Genomic DNA, 13198 nt, shown 5'->3' with positions numbered 1-13198 from the left:
TTTTATGTATGTGCTACCTAAAAGGTCTGTGCAAGCCTAATCACTGTCAGAGTTAATTAATTAATTATTTTATTTTGATAATACACACCATAGAATGATAATTAGAGAATTTAAGTACTTTTAATATATAATTTGCCACTAGATGGGGGTATAGGATTACCTTTTTCTGTATGAATATTTACATAAGGGCTCAATTTATTTTCTACGTTAATTGATTATTAAGCTTTTATATAAAACGTATATTTATGTAAAAAAAATTCGAAGTAACGAATCCAATCTGTTAATAAAAGCGTATAAATATGTCGTTTTGTTTCCCAATTCTCCCGATGTTGGCTGCGCGCGTGCGTGTTATAAAATATGCGCTTCCGACGCAAATGCCACGCCTCCTAGTTTGACAGACACCACCTCCGTTCAAAAAATGTGTTGCGGAGTTTACGCCATATTTCGTTGGTACCCCTTTATGCTGCAGCTATATAAATTATCAGGGGAGTTCTGATCTGTGTGATCACACTTGCTCGTGCTTGCCCTGCATGCATTACAATGGTTGCGTCCTTTATTGATGTTTTCATGTGTCCATCACATAGACCGTAGAAAGAAGGTCCATCATCGCTCTGGACGTGGTGCTGAAAAGAAACCAACCCGTTTGGCCCCCGTAGCGAGTATATGCTGCTGCGAACGATGGTGTGGTTTCTGTGGTTCTGCAGCAGTTGAATTGAATTGCACTTCAATACATCGTCCACTTATTCCGAGTTTGTGATTTTATCTCTCAAAACCTGGACCTTGGCAGTTTATGAAGGTAAGCAGCCAGCTAAATAATAACGTCATGCTATGGTGTTAGCTTGCTAGCTTTACAGCACGACTGATCTTGCTAACCTTATTTCAGCTAACACCAACAACTGCATCCAGAGGCAGAAAACCTCTACGTTAGTGGACGGTATTGATGACAGTGACAACTAGGCTACTGTATTTGGTTACATGCATGCAGGCTTTCTTTTGCCTGCAGACAGCATATCGTTACCTACACTATAACAGAAAGTGCTTCTAACTATTGTCTGGTTTTGGAAAGAATGAGGTGTGGGGAATATCTGTCAGGGTCAATAGATCCGAATAATCCCCCTTCTTGAGTCAGAGACACCAGTAATTGCATTTTACTTATAGGATATTAACTGGCTTACACAGTAACAAACTGTTATAATATATTTATGATTTATATCAATGTCGCATTTATGCTGCTGTACTTAAGGCTTTAGGCTGATTTAAGAGAAACTGGGATTGTAATCTACCTGCTGCTTCTCCAAAGCTGGGAGCACTGAGAGAATAGAGCTTCAGAGTAACGTCATCATCTTGAATCTATAGAATCCCCACTGATGTCATCACAATAGCCCCTTTAGCTCCTTGCTCAGCGTAGAGTAGCAACCATTTGTCATCTCCCTCTACTGTATCTCACAATCTCCCCAGGCTCTCTCTCTCTCTCTCTCTCTCTCTCTCTCATAAAGAAATACAGGTCTAGTGGAGAATGAAGAAAAAGGATGAAATATTATATGCAGGATTATGATTGCATCCAGCTCTGTCTTTTCATTTGTGTAACGCTGCCCCCTGAAATTCTCTGGATGGTACACTACTCTGCACCAGGAATAGGGCACCATTTCATGCATATTTTCGGAGACTGGGTCAGTTACTGTCAAGTGCAGCGCTTTTGACAGTGGAATGAATGGGGGAGTCTGACGGTGGAGCACATGTGATTCGGGAGGAGGGGGAGTGAGCTGGAACGGACGAATCCAAGAAGTGTGTTCTGCAGACTATGGAAATGTGTGCAGTGATGCTTAATGACAAGCACATGTACAGATCGCCCAAAACACAATCAATCCCTTGCGTTCTGTGTCCATGCCATGCCCTCCACATCCACAGTTGTGGCTGGTTGAGCTATAGTAGCTACACTGATGCTGTAGCTACCTTTTTGAATGAATGAGATTGCTAGCAGGAGAAAAAGTAGAAGTAAAAGAAAGTCCCTGGAGCTTTAAGAAGGGGCGGGGAGAAGACGGACACACGGTATCGGGGAGAAAGAGAATGGCAGCCCAGGGTTTTGTCAATGGCAGTGCTCTCCGGCCTGCAGCTCACTGTCACTGGTAACCCAATTGTGCTTTTAGGACTATTCACCGCCCTGTCCCATCGCGTGTGTGGTATGTTGGCGGAGGGTGCATGGAATTTAATATTGCGAGCCAGCACTAGTTTCTGAGGGATTTTGTTTAGATTGGTTCCCCGGGTTAAATGGCTGGTTGTTTAGAGTGGTCACAGTAGAACCGTTGTCTTGAGGGCTTACTCCACCACACACATGAAAACTGTCAGCCCAGTAGCAGAGGGACGGAAGGAGAGCATGCAGCCTCCAGTCGCCCGCGGCCTCCAGTCGCCCGCGGCCTCCAGTCGCCCGCGGCCTCCAGTCGCCCGCGGCCTCCAGCCGCCCGCGTGAGTGGTGTGATCGGTGACGCGTGTGTGGCGCTTCGCCGTTGATCTTATGATCCCTTCAGAGTTCACGACTTTGGACCAGAGCCCTGTGGGTGATAGGATGGCAAATAGAAATGGGTTTGAATAAAATAAGAACATAGGATAAATGCTTTTGTATGTATATAAGTAATATACATTTATTTGGAATATTATATAAATATATAAAATATTTTAAATGCACAATTAAACCAATTCTAAAATGACCCTCACCACAAACTAGCATAAAACAAGCGCAGAATCGCCCCCTATAGTCAAGTAAATCATTGAAATTCAGTTTTGACAGATACTTTAATCGGTGAGGTGACATTCATTTAATGCTACGGTCACTGTTACGGCCAACCTGTAGTTGTTTATGTGGCAGTCTTACATTGTGCATAATAGACTGGGAAAGAGGTTAACTGTAAAGAGGCAGTCAGCTACTCTAACACACGTTGGGTTAGTCCAGTGCTACCCTAACACACGTTGGGTTAGTCCAGTGCTATTCTAACACACATTGGGTTAGTCCAGTGCTATTCTAACACACGTTGGGTTAGTCCAGTGCTACCCTAACACACGTTGGGTTAGTCCAGTGCTACCCTAACACACGTTGGGTTAGTCCAGTGCTATTCTAACACACGTTGGGTTAGTCCAGTGCTACCCTAACACACGTTGGGTTAGTCCAGTGCTACCCTAACACACGTTGGGTTAGTCCAGTGCTACTCTAACACACATTGGGTTAGTCCAGTGCTACCCTAACACACATTGGGTTAGTCCAGTGCTACTCTAACACACATTGGGTTAGTCCAGTGCTGGAGTGGGGGAGTGTTTCTGGGGCCTGTGTTTGATTAAATGATTGTCTCTTAGGTGTCATAACAGTTTATTGTATACAGTTGTGCTTGGTTTTGCTTTGAAGATAAATGCAGCCCCAGAGCATTAGGGGATTCCTGTTTCATAACCCTTAGGACTGCATTATAGGTGGCCCATTGCCATCAGTTGTACAGGAGCCTACCTGGTGCTGAAATACTAAGGTCAATATAGGTCATTATAATCTGCGTGTTTTATTAAGGGTTAAATCTACTACCAATGGTCTAGGGGCCTAAGTATGCATTAAGATTTAAGGTGGAACAGATTCTCTGCATTTTGCTTTTTGTCTAGGTATGTCACGCTTAATAACAGAAAGACTAAAACATGACATCAAAGGGAGAATGTTGAAGAAGTCACACACAAAAAAAAAAGTGAGCTGTTCTCAAGTGCTGAAATGCATCACATTGGGATAGCATTAGGATGAAAAGACCATACGTTCTGATGTTCAGGGTCAATGTTTTGTTTGCCTGTTAATGTCTTTTTTGTTAAGCACCCCAGGAAACATAAATGTCGCCATGTTGTCAGCTAATTGGGATTCAAATATAAAAGACAAATTAAGCAGTGGACTGGACACAGTGGCTGTCTGGGACCTTGCAGACAGGATCATGTCTTGTGAACATACAACATGCATAAAATATGCTGTGCATTTGAATTTAAATACATAATAAGGAAAAACGCATATATGATTATATGTTATAGCCTTATTGTACCTGGTAATTGTGATTGCAGCAGTTAGTCAACTGCCTTGCTCAGGAACAGAACAACATATTTTACCTTGCCTACCTTGTCAATCCAGGATCCTTTCAGTTATTGGTCAGTTATTCTAACCAATAGGCTTCCATGCTTAATTAACACATTTTCTGTGAATAATTGCATAGACACCCTCATTAAGCCTCACAAGTAATTGAGTAGTGAAAAAAAAATACTCAATTAATATAAAGCACAAGTTCGACAAGCAACTTTTTCTTAAAAAAAAAAATGTCTCTGACCTTTATAGAAGTGTAAGAGAGGACCAAAATGACACCGGGTGATTGTCGACAGTCGGTCTGTCACAATTTGCCTGTGATGGGATGTGATGGCCGTTTAGATCCTCTCAAACACAGCCAATTAGGATCTCAACAAAACTATAGAAGCTTCTGTGCGTGTTCGGATTACATTCTCTACGGTCTTCACATTGCAGCTCAGTTGCAGCGCACCCCACCCGACCCCTAATTTTCCTTCTGCTACCATATATCCTGTATAGTTGCCTATGGCTTATGTTTTATGGTTGTGCCTACATGATTGGCATACAGTATGGTAGAGTTCCACCCCGGGAAGCCTCACCGAAGCCGGTTATCGGAGTTTGACCGCGGGCTTGTTTGAATCCAGTCAACTGCAGGCGTCAGCAGAGTGACTAATCTGTAAATCACCTTTGCGTCACAAACAGCAAACCCATTATGATTTCTTGATTATTCAGTCAGCCACGAGTTACCAATGATATACTGAGGTTTTGATTCGCTCAATCAAAATGTGTTTTATTTCCTGCGTGTATTTTAGATGTGTGGCCTATGTGGTTTTGTACTGTTTGTTGCTCCCCATCAAAAGGCTAGAAATAACAGCAACCTGCTGTTTAGACTGATTACTGTAGTTTGTCATAGCAAAGCCCAAGTTAAAGACCACTACTTTAAACAGCCTGCCTGTCTCCTTACGCTATGTAGGCAGTCTATTTTGGTACATGCAAATAGCCGGCGTTTTTATTTTTATTTTGCCTGTTTAATTTCACACATTCTGAAATATGATGTGAGCCACATCATCGCTTCGATCAGATCAAAGAAACATGAGGGGAGGGAGGAATTCAGCAGCAGATGTTTAGGTAAAGTTAGGGGGATGAGCTGCTACTAACCTACTCCGTAAAGTGCTTATAGAGAACAAATACATGCGCAAAAGCTTCTGGTATACTGATTCACAAATAATAATTAATTGTTTATTCATGATGCACGGTGACTTGTAGATCAGTGAGTCTGCAGCCACTTGCCATCATTTTTCTTTTCCCACACACGGCCATATTTAAATGGTCTGAGAAAGTGAGTGTCGTCATCCACTCCATATTTATTATAGGGTACACTGCTTGACATACAAAGTAATTTTGTTTCCTTACTTTAAAATAAATTAATGATATGAATTAAATTCAGTCAAAATGTGAACATGCTGTTGATGACCTCAGTCAATAAGATACTTAACATTCTGCAAAATGACTGTGTAATACAGAAATAATGCACAAGTGAATCTTTGGGATGAAGAGTCAAGCGGAAGTTACCTCACACACCTTGTAACTGAGTTGAGCGGTTTAGTGCTACCGCCTCAGTGCCTTGAAGCCAGCTGCCAGAAATCCAGCCCTACCACCAGTGTCAAGGCGCCCACATGGTTCTAGGACCCACCATCTTGCATAGCCAATAATGGAAATGGATACATTTGGTTTTAGTCGCCTATGTTTAAGTCGTCCTTGGCCTGGTTTGTATTTGTAACAGATAATGTATTTTTTAAACTGACAGATTTTTGGTGTGGTGGGTTTAGATCTGGTTAATTGTATCTCTCACATAGTAGCCTGGGAGTCTGTTGGTTGCCAACCCCCTGGTCCAGCTGTGAGCTGTGGCACTAGAATTGAAAGGTCACTCGCCTCAAAGAGGCGTTCTGTGATTTGGACTCTGTCTTGTTGGAGGGGTGGCGATGTTGGCAGGGCAAGCCAAGTTGGCAAGCGGGTGGCTCAGCCCTGTTAGGTGACTGACACACAGTCTATCTGCTGCCCTCCCTCAAGTTCATGGGTATTGGGTCCCAGCCCCTACTCGAGGAATAGGACATGGCTAGCTTCTGTCGCCATTCACAGCCAACTTTGTGCGGTAGCCCGGCTGTTGTAGCTGGGCGTTGGACAGAAAGGGCAGCAAACGAACATCCAGACAGTTAAAGTCAAAGTATAGATCAGTAAGCTATGTTCATTAGGATTCTGTTTGGACTAGAACATTGTACGTGTTGACATTTTCCAATGCTTTGTGATTATTTTTGGACTGCAACTTTGTTTGAAGGACAGATTATGCCTAGTCTTGTCTCATAAATAACCTTAATTAACCAGAGGCTCCTTGGCACATGATCTGTTGGCCCAGTAGAAACGGTCCTAAATGGACTTAAATAGTTAATAAAGTATGACTCAGGTCAGGACAGATCCACTCCCTAATTATTACTGTTGAAGTGGATCCGTCCTGACCCGAGCCATACCTTTAGATTAGGAGACAATGTCTTATTCTCCAAAGTATATTAAAATATAATCATCCTGTTTGGGTCATAATGTCCTTTCTGTGGTTGCCTGCCGGGCAACTTAGAAGGCTACAGTATGTCCAGAACTGTGCGGCCCTGGTCCTCTCTCACACCTCCCTGTGGGCTCATTACTGCTGTTCAACCTCCACCGGCCACCCTTATTCAAGAATATTCTGGTTCACAAGCTGTCCATAACTCGGGTTCCTAGTATCTATCAACCTAGCCACCTAACCCACATGCAACCTTCATTCCTCCTGGTCCATCTCCTTTCAGCAGCCCTGCAAATAACTAAATCTATGGGTGACAAGGCTTTCAATTGTCTGGCTCATCGGCCGCAGAATGCACTTCCAGTCAATTTCAGGGCTGAAGAGTCTCTGATCTCGTTTCAAGCAGACTGAGCCGACTGAGCTGTTCATACATGTTTTCAAGGACCTATAATTCAGTTCAACACACAATGTTTAACAGTAGATTCTCTTATCAATTTGCCTCCTTTATGAACATAATATATTTTTCATGGATTAAAAAATACACAGTGCTTTCAGAAAGTATTCCAACTTTTCCTACAGACTGACACATTTCACTGATTTAAACACAATACCCCATATTATCAAATTCAGGTTTTGTTTTTAGCAAGGATACACAGTACATAAAAGGTGCCATTCGATCCCATACCTATGACAGTCCAAATTGATCAGATGATTCCATTTTCCTTTGGTCATCCCTGCAACATCACTAAAACTTGTTTGGAGTCCTTCTTTGGCATATTCTGTTTGGACATGATTTAAGAAGAAAGAACCCGGTCTATATTAGGACCCCCCCCCCCCGGCAGGAACCATACCATGCAGTCCAAGGAACTGCAGAACTCCAAGGTAGAAGCATATATAAGGGTAACGGTAACTCTTTCCAATGGCAAAAATGTGGAGCTACCCAGAGTCTTTGTAGCCGTCTGACCAAACCCCGTCACTGGGTGAGTAGGGCCATGGTCCAACAACCTAAAGACCATTCTGACAGAACTACCGAGGGCCTCTGCTGATATTGGAGGCCCCTGGCAGAATGAGAGTAGTCATAGCAGTAGCTGCAGCACATCACCAACCTAAGCTTTATCATCAAGTGGCAAGGCCGAAAGCCACTGTTATGTAAAAGGCATGTGACATCGGGTCTGGAATGGCAAAAAGTCATGTGAAAGACCATTGAGAGCGTAAAACTAACGATTATGTAGTCTGATGAGGTAAAAATTTAGCTTATGTTGGCCTGAATGCAAAACGCAACATCTGGCAAAAACCTGGCACAGCTTATTAAGCGATCAAGCCTGGTGGTGGCATCATCATGCTATGGGGATGTTTTACAGCAGGGACTGGGAGACTTATAGAGGGAACTGGCATTTGATTTCCAATGTAATGAAATACAGGTAGTCGTCAACTTATGACAGGGATACGTTCCGACCTACCGGTCGGAAGTCGATTTGGTCGGAAATCGGCCAAGGAATTTTAACTTTGTATATTCAAGTCCCCCGTAGACGTTTGTGTTTTCTCTTACTAAGCTCGCTTGCGGCAGTAACTATCGTACGCCTAGCCTCCCGCACGGTACCGTGCTGGCTGGCATACGAGAAAAAAATGGGTTACTTTGGTCGCGGACGGTCGTAAGTCGACGAGTCCGGTCAAGACAGAAAATGACTCAGTGGTTGCCAGCAGGACTAAGACCATTTGCAAGTTAAGTAAATCGACAGTTCTCTACAACAAACATGAGACATTTTTGGTCAGTGTTTCCCTTTTTATTATATATATATATAAACAATTAACATTATTTAAACGTTATACTGTTAAGTGCAATATGATGCATTTGTTCTCAGTACTACGATGTTAAGGATTTCCAAGAGTTGGTTAAAATAAACAAATCCTTTTGCACAGCAGTTATAACTTTTTAAAACCGAACCGTGGCTGAACCGTGAGCCCTAAACCGCGAAATGTTCCAAACCGTGAGAAAAACGTACCGTCTAATCCTTATCTGGTTTACAGTATACCTCCGGTGCCTGCAATACACAACTTGTGCATAATTTCCTGTGTAAAAATAACTGCAGACTTAGCTGTTTTAAAGCATATGTTCCCTCTAACATGGGAACTGAGACCCGTGACACGGTATGATCTATGTGGGAGTTCTAGAGACGAGGCCAGTGTGGCAACTGTATTCAGCGCTTCGGCGTCTTTGTGTTTTGCTCTGACATTCGCAGGAACACCAATGTTACAGACAAAAGGCTCTTCTGCCAGTGTGGGGTTGTTTTATTTCGAGACCTTTCTTTCTGTAGTCAGTGGATGATCTCATGCATAAAAAGGGTTAGAGGTCAAATCACTTGCCATGTTTCTGGAGTTGCTCTCTCACATCCATTATCAAATCCGTTCCCATTACTGTTAGCTGCTACTTTATTACTCAGCATTAGGTTAGGCCTGATAACCGTTTTCTGGCATTAATTTCACCCACCGTTGTATAAGGTAACAAGAAGGATGTCTATGTTTTTGGTGGCCTTTCCTGGACTAAGGTTATGAAAATGGATGCACTCAGAAAGTCACCTACAGAAAGTCGCTATGGTTAAGTGTTTCTGCTAAAACATACTTGAATAAAAACGCCAATATCCAAGTATGTGAGGTTAAATCACAGGTGATATTTCTGTAATCACCGGTTAGTCTGAATTATTATTAGATCTGTCTCTTTACCAAACTCGCCTGTCTTTCTCTGACCTTTCATGAGCAGGTTTAATCAGTGATTCATTACATAATGTCAAAGCAACAACACTGGCTCCCAAATGCACCTTCCTTTACTTGACGATTAGACTAGAATAATATCAATGGTTTGCCACCAGTTAGTTCTACATAACTCACACATTCTGGTGCTGAGGCTTGCTCACGCATATGTCTGCATTGACTGGATGACGTGGCGCTGCCGCTGGCCCAAGGCATCGGTGCCTAGCCACTAAATGGGCATCCTGCCAGACACCTGGCTCTTCCAATGAGGGCTGGGACTCAGCTGAGTCAGTGGGCTGCCTACAGTAAGTAGAAAGTTGCAGCCGTGGTCGGGGATTGTGCAATGTATGTAATAATAACCCGTTGGAGTTGGTGGCTAAATGGTAGTTTGTCAAATATTTTATTACACCAGACTGACTAAATGTGACTTTTGTTTTGATTTACCTGTGAAATGGGAGGCTGGAAGGTGTTGATAATAGGATTGGCCACTGCCATGACAATGACCGTCCTCTGCTTGTACCTGTTGGATTAATGTTGTTGGCTCTGCTCCTTGCTCTGAGCAAGGGCAACGAAAAAAGCAGCTTGGTACCCATGATACGGCCATTCATTTATGTCACAGCCTCAGCAGCCTACTTGGGGGAGGAGAAAGAAACAATGGCGTAGCCTTTTCTGTGACCACCCGTTGTCATTACCTGGGCCCTGATGATGCTCTGTTCCAAATGCAGAAAACAATGTCTGGCTCTCTACTGTTTTTCTGGGCACAGTCCATATACTATATCAGCGTCCTGTTCAGCTCCTTGCTGTTAATGTCAATTATACACTCACCGGCCACTTAATAAGGTACATCTTGCTAGTAACAGGTTGGACCCCCTTTTGCCTTCAGAACTGCCTTAATTCTTTGGGGCATATACTCAACAAGGTGCTGGACGCATTCCTCAGAGATTTTGGTCCATATTGACATTATAGTATCAGATTTGCAGATTTGTCAGCTGCACATCCATGATGCGAATCTCCCGTTCCACCACATCTCAAAGGTGCTCTGCTGGATTCAGATCTGGTGACTGTGGAGGCCATTTGAGTACAGGGAACTCGTTGTCATGTTCAAGAAACCAGTTTGAAATGTTGTGAGCTTTGTGACATGGTGCATTAGGCTATCCTGCTGGAAGTAGCCATTAGAAGATGGGTACACTGTGGTCATAAAGGGGTGGACATGGTCAGCAACAACATTCAGTTAGGCTGTGGCATTTAAAACTATGCTCAATTGGTGCTAAGGAGCCCCAAGTGTGCCAAGAATATATCCCCCATATATTACACCACCACCAGCCTGAACCGTTGATACAAGGCAGGATGGAGCCATGCTTTCATGTTGTTCACGCCAAATTCTGAATGTCACTGCAGAAATCAAGACTCATCGGAGTCCAACCTTCTATTGTCCAATTTTGGTGGGCCAGTGTAAATTGTAGCCTCAGTTTCCTGTTCTTATTTGAGAGAAGTGGCACCCGGTGTGGTCTTCTGCTGGTGTAGCCCCTCTGCTTCAAGGTTTGGCCTGTTTATGCGTTCAGAGATGCTCTTCTGCATACCTTGGGTGTAATGAGTGGTTATTTGAGTTAATGTTGCCTTTCTATCAGCTCAAACCAGTCTGGCCATTCTCCTCTGACCTCTGCCATCAACAAGGCATTTTCGTCCAGAGAACTGCCATTCACTGGATATTTTCTCTTTTTCTGACCATTCTCTGTAAACCCTAGAGATGGTAGTGTGGGAAAATCACAGTAGATTAGCACTTTCTGAAATACTCAAACTAGCCCATTTGGCAGCAACAAACATGCCATGTTCAAGGTAACTTAAATCACCTTTCTTCCCCATTCTGATGCTTGGTTTGTACTTCAGCAGATTGTCTTGACCTTGTCTACATACCTAAATGCATTGAGTTTCTGCCACGTGTCTGATCTGATATTTGCGTTAACGAGCAGTCGAAAAGGTATACCTAATAAAGTGGCCGGTGAGTGTAGGTCAGTGTACATCCTAGCATGTGAAGAAGGGTGACCAATACCTGCACACACAGAGAGAAAAGACTGGTCCCGTCAAGTTTACTTCACAATGTTTAGTTGGAGGTAACTAACATACAAGGAGGCTGTTTAGGAAATGTGGAGGTGATTCACATGTGTTGATCAACATTGATCTCCCTAGATGTCGTGGTCTGAGTGAGGGACCAAATCTGCAGCGCCTGAAAGTGTGCTGTTGTAATTGACAGAGAGGTTTGTTGCTCTTTATTCATGGGTCTGTTCCAAGGAAGATTCTCAACCAACATCAAACGGGAAATAAATATGATCAATCTTATGTGTGCATGTATGTATACATAGCTCCTGCTGTGTAAACCGCTAACCCTCATGGCATCAGCGGTGTTTGTAGCTCTCTTTCTCAGCGGTGGTGAACTAGGTAATGTGTCCCGGAGTCACTGAATAGCTTTATTGTACTCCAGCCTGCCTAAAAGGATCAAGGGGCTTGGATCTGATTGTGATCTTTTTATTTAGGCTACTGCAGATAAGACTACAATCAGATATGGCATCATCAGACATAGGTTTGCCTAGGAGTTTATATATATTTTTTAACTAAAATATTGCCACTGCCTACTGTTTCGCTGAAGTGACAGGGGGAAAATAACATATATTTTTTTAAACAACCCCCGACCATTCTGTCCAGAGTGCGGTGTAGCTTCCTATATTGTCACTAGCGCTGCCATTTTGTTTATCTCTGTGTTGCAGACCCAGTGTGGACAGTAATGACCGCACGCTCCTGGTTGCCCACTGGCAGTAACCATAATGTCCGCACATCGGAGCTGGCACAAGACAGGCGGCACACAGAGGTGGTCTGTACTGTTCTTCTGCTGGATAACACAGTTCAAGTCTTCAGAGTTAACGTAAGTACTGCCCTGAACTACCTGCAGCTCACCTATAAGAACTGAAATCTCTATTGCAATAAATTGCCTGAACAGTTGGGATAACAAAACCTGGAATCGTAGCTGTGAGGCTTAAACCACCGCTAATACTTGTTTGGTTGTGGTTGGCACCGGTTGTCCCTTTACTATCATATTAGTAAATGTATTTCATTTCAGCTGTACATTGGTCTAGTAAAGGTTATTCATCGTGAAGTCACTTTAAGCTGAAGGCTTGAGGAAGGAGGCAATGTTGAGCCCGTATCTGCGGCCCAGTGTGGCGGCGGTGCTGTGATCTTTTAATGATTCTCCGCTACCTCAGGACCAGTGAGGAACGTAGTGAAGAAAACGACTTCCGCTCTGTACCAGAGAATGTCCGGTCCACCATCTGTGTGACGGAGATGAAGCCCACATGGGTCAGCAGTAGAACAACGATCCAAAATACACAAGTCAACGTCAGAAAGGCCTCGAAAGAAAGCACAACCTTTCAGAAAGGCCAAGTTCTATGGTTACTTGGCCGTGGGGTTCGCTCTTGGACCGGGGTGTCAGCCTCCCATGTGCAACGCCCATCTCTGTTACCCCCATGCTCTTTGTTCTGTTCTGGGATAAATATATCTGCTCAGCTCCTGTCCACTTATCTCCTGGTCACGAATTAAGATGTTTTTTGAGCGTGTCACCGGCAGACAGAGGGTTAGTTAAAAGCGCAGCGGGCTTGTATCTCAGTGTAGTGTGTGTTGACCCCGTCCATCGTGGCTGTGTGCGTACGTTTCCTATCCTGCCTTGGTGTGGGCTGTGTGCTCCAGTAGCCAATCGCTGTGCACGGATACTCGCGCTCAGCCAATCAGGTGACCTCTACACGGAATGACGACGGATGAGCCCTGTCACTGTGTCACCTGAC

General features: G+C 43.6%; 1 protein-coding gene across 1 annotated transcript in view; it reads left to right on the top strand.

Moving 5' to 3' along the window:
- Positions 1–436: 436 nt before the first annotated feature.
- The window catches only part of LOC105019971 (tyrosine-protein phosphatase non-receptor type 4), a 29401-nt gene continuing 16639 nt past the window's right edge, over positions 437–13198 (top strand). Inside the window, exons 1-2 of the mRNA XM_029116479.2 lie at positions 437–796; positions 12131–12285. Coding sequence (XP_028972312.1) covers positions 12148–12285 — 138 coding nt within the window. The 5' untranslated portion in view covers positions 437–796; positions 12131–12147. The remainder of the gene's footprint in view (positions 797–12130; positions 12286–13198) is intronic.

This window comes from Esox lucius, chromosome 22, assembly GCF_011004845.1.
Source record: "Esox lucius isolate fEsoLuc1 chromosome 22, fEsoLuc1.pri, whole genome shotgun sequence".
Taxonomy (NCBI): Eukaryota; Metazoa; Chordata; class Actinopteri; order Esociformes; family Esocidae; genus Esox; species Esox lucius.
The sequence above is the reverse complement of the archived record's forward strand: the minus strand, read 5'-3'. Positions and strand labels throughout refer to the sequence as shown.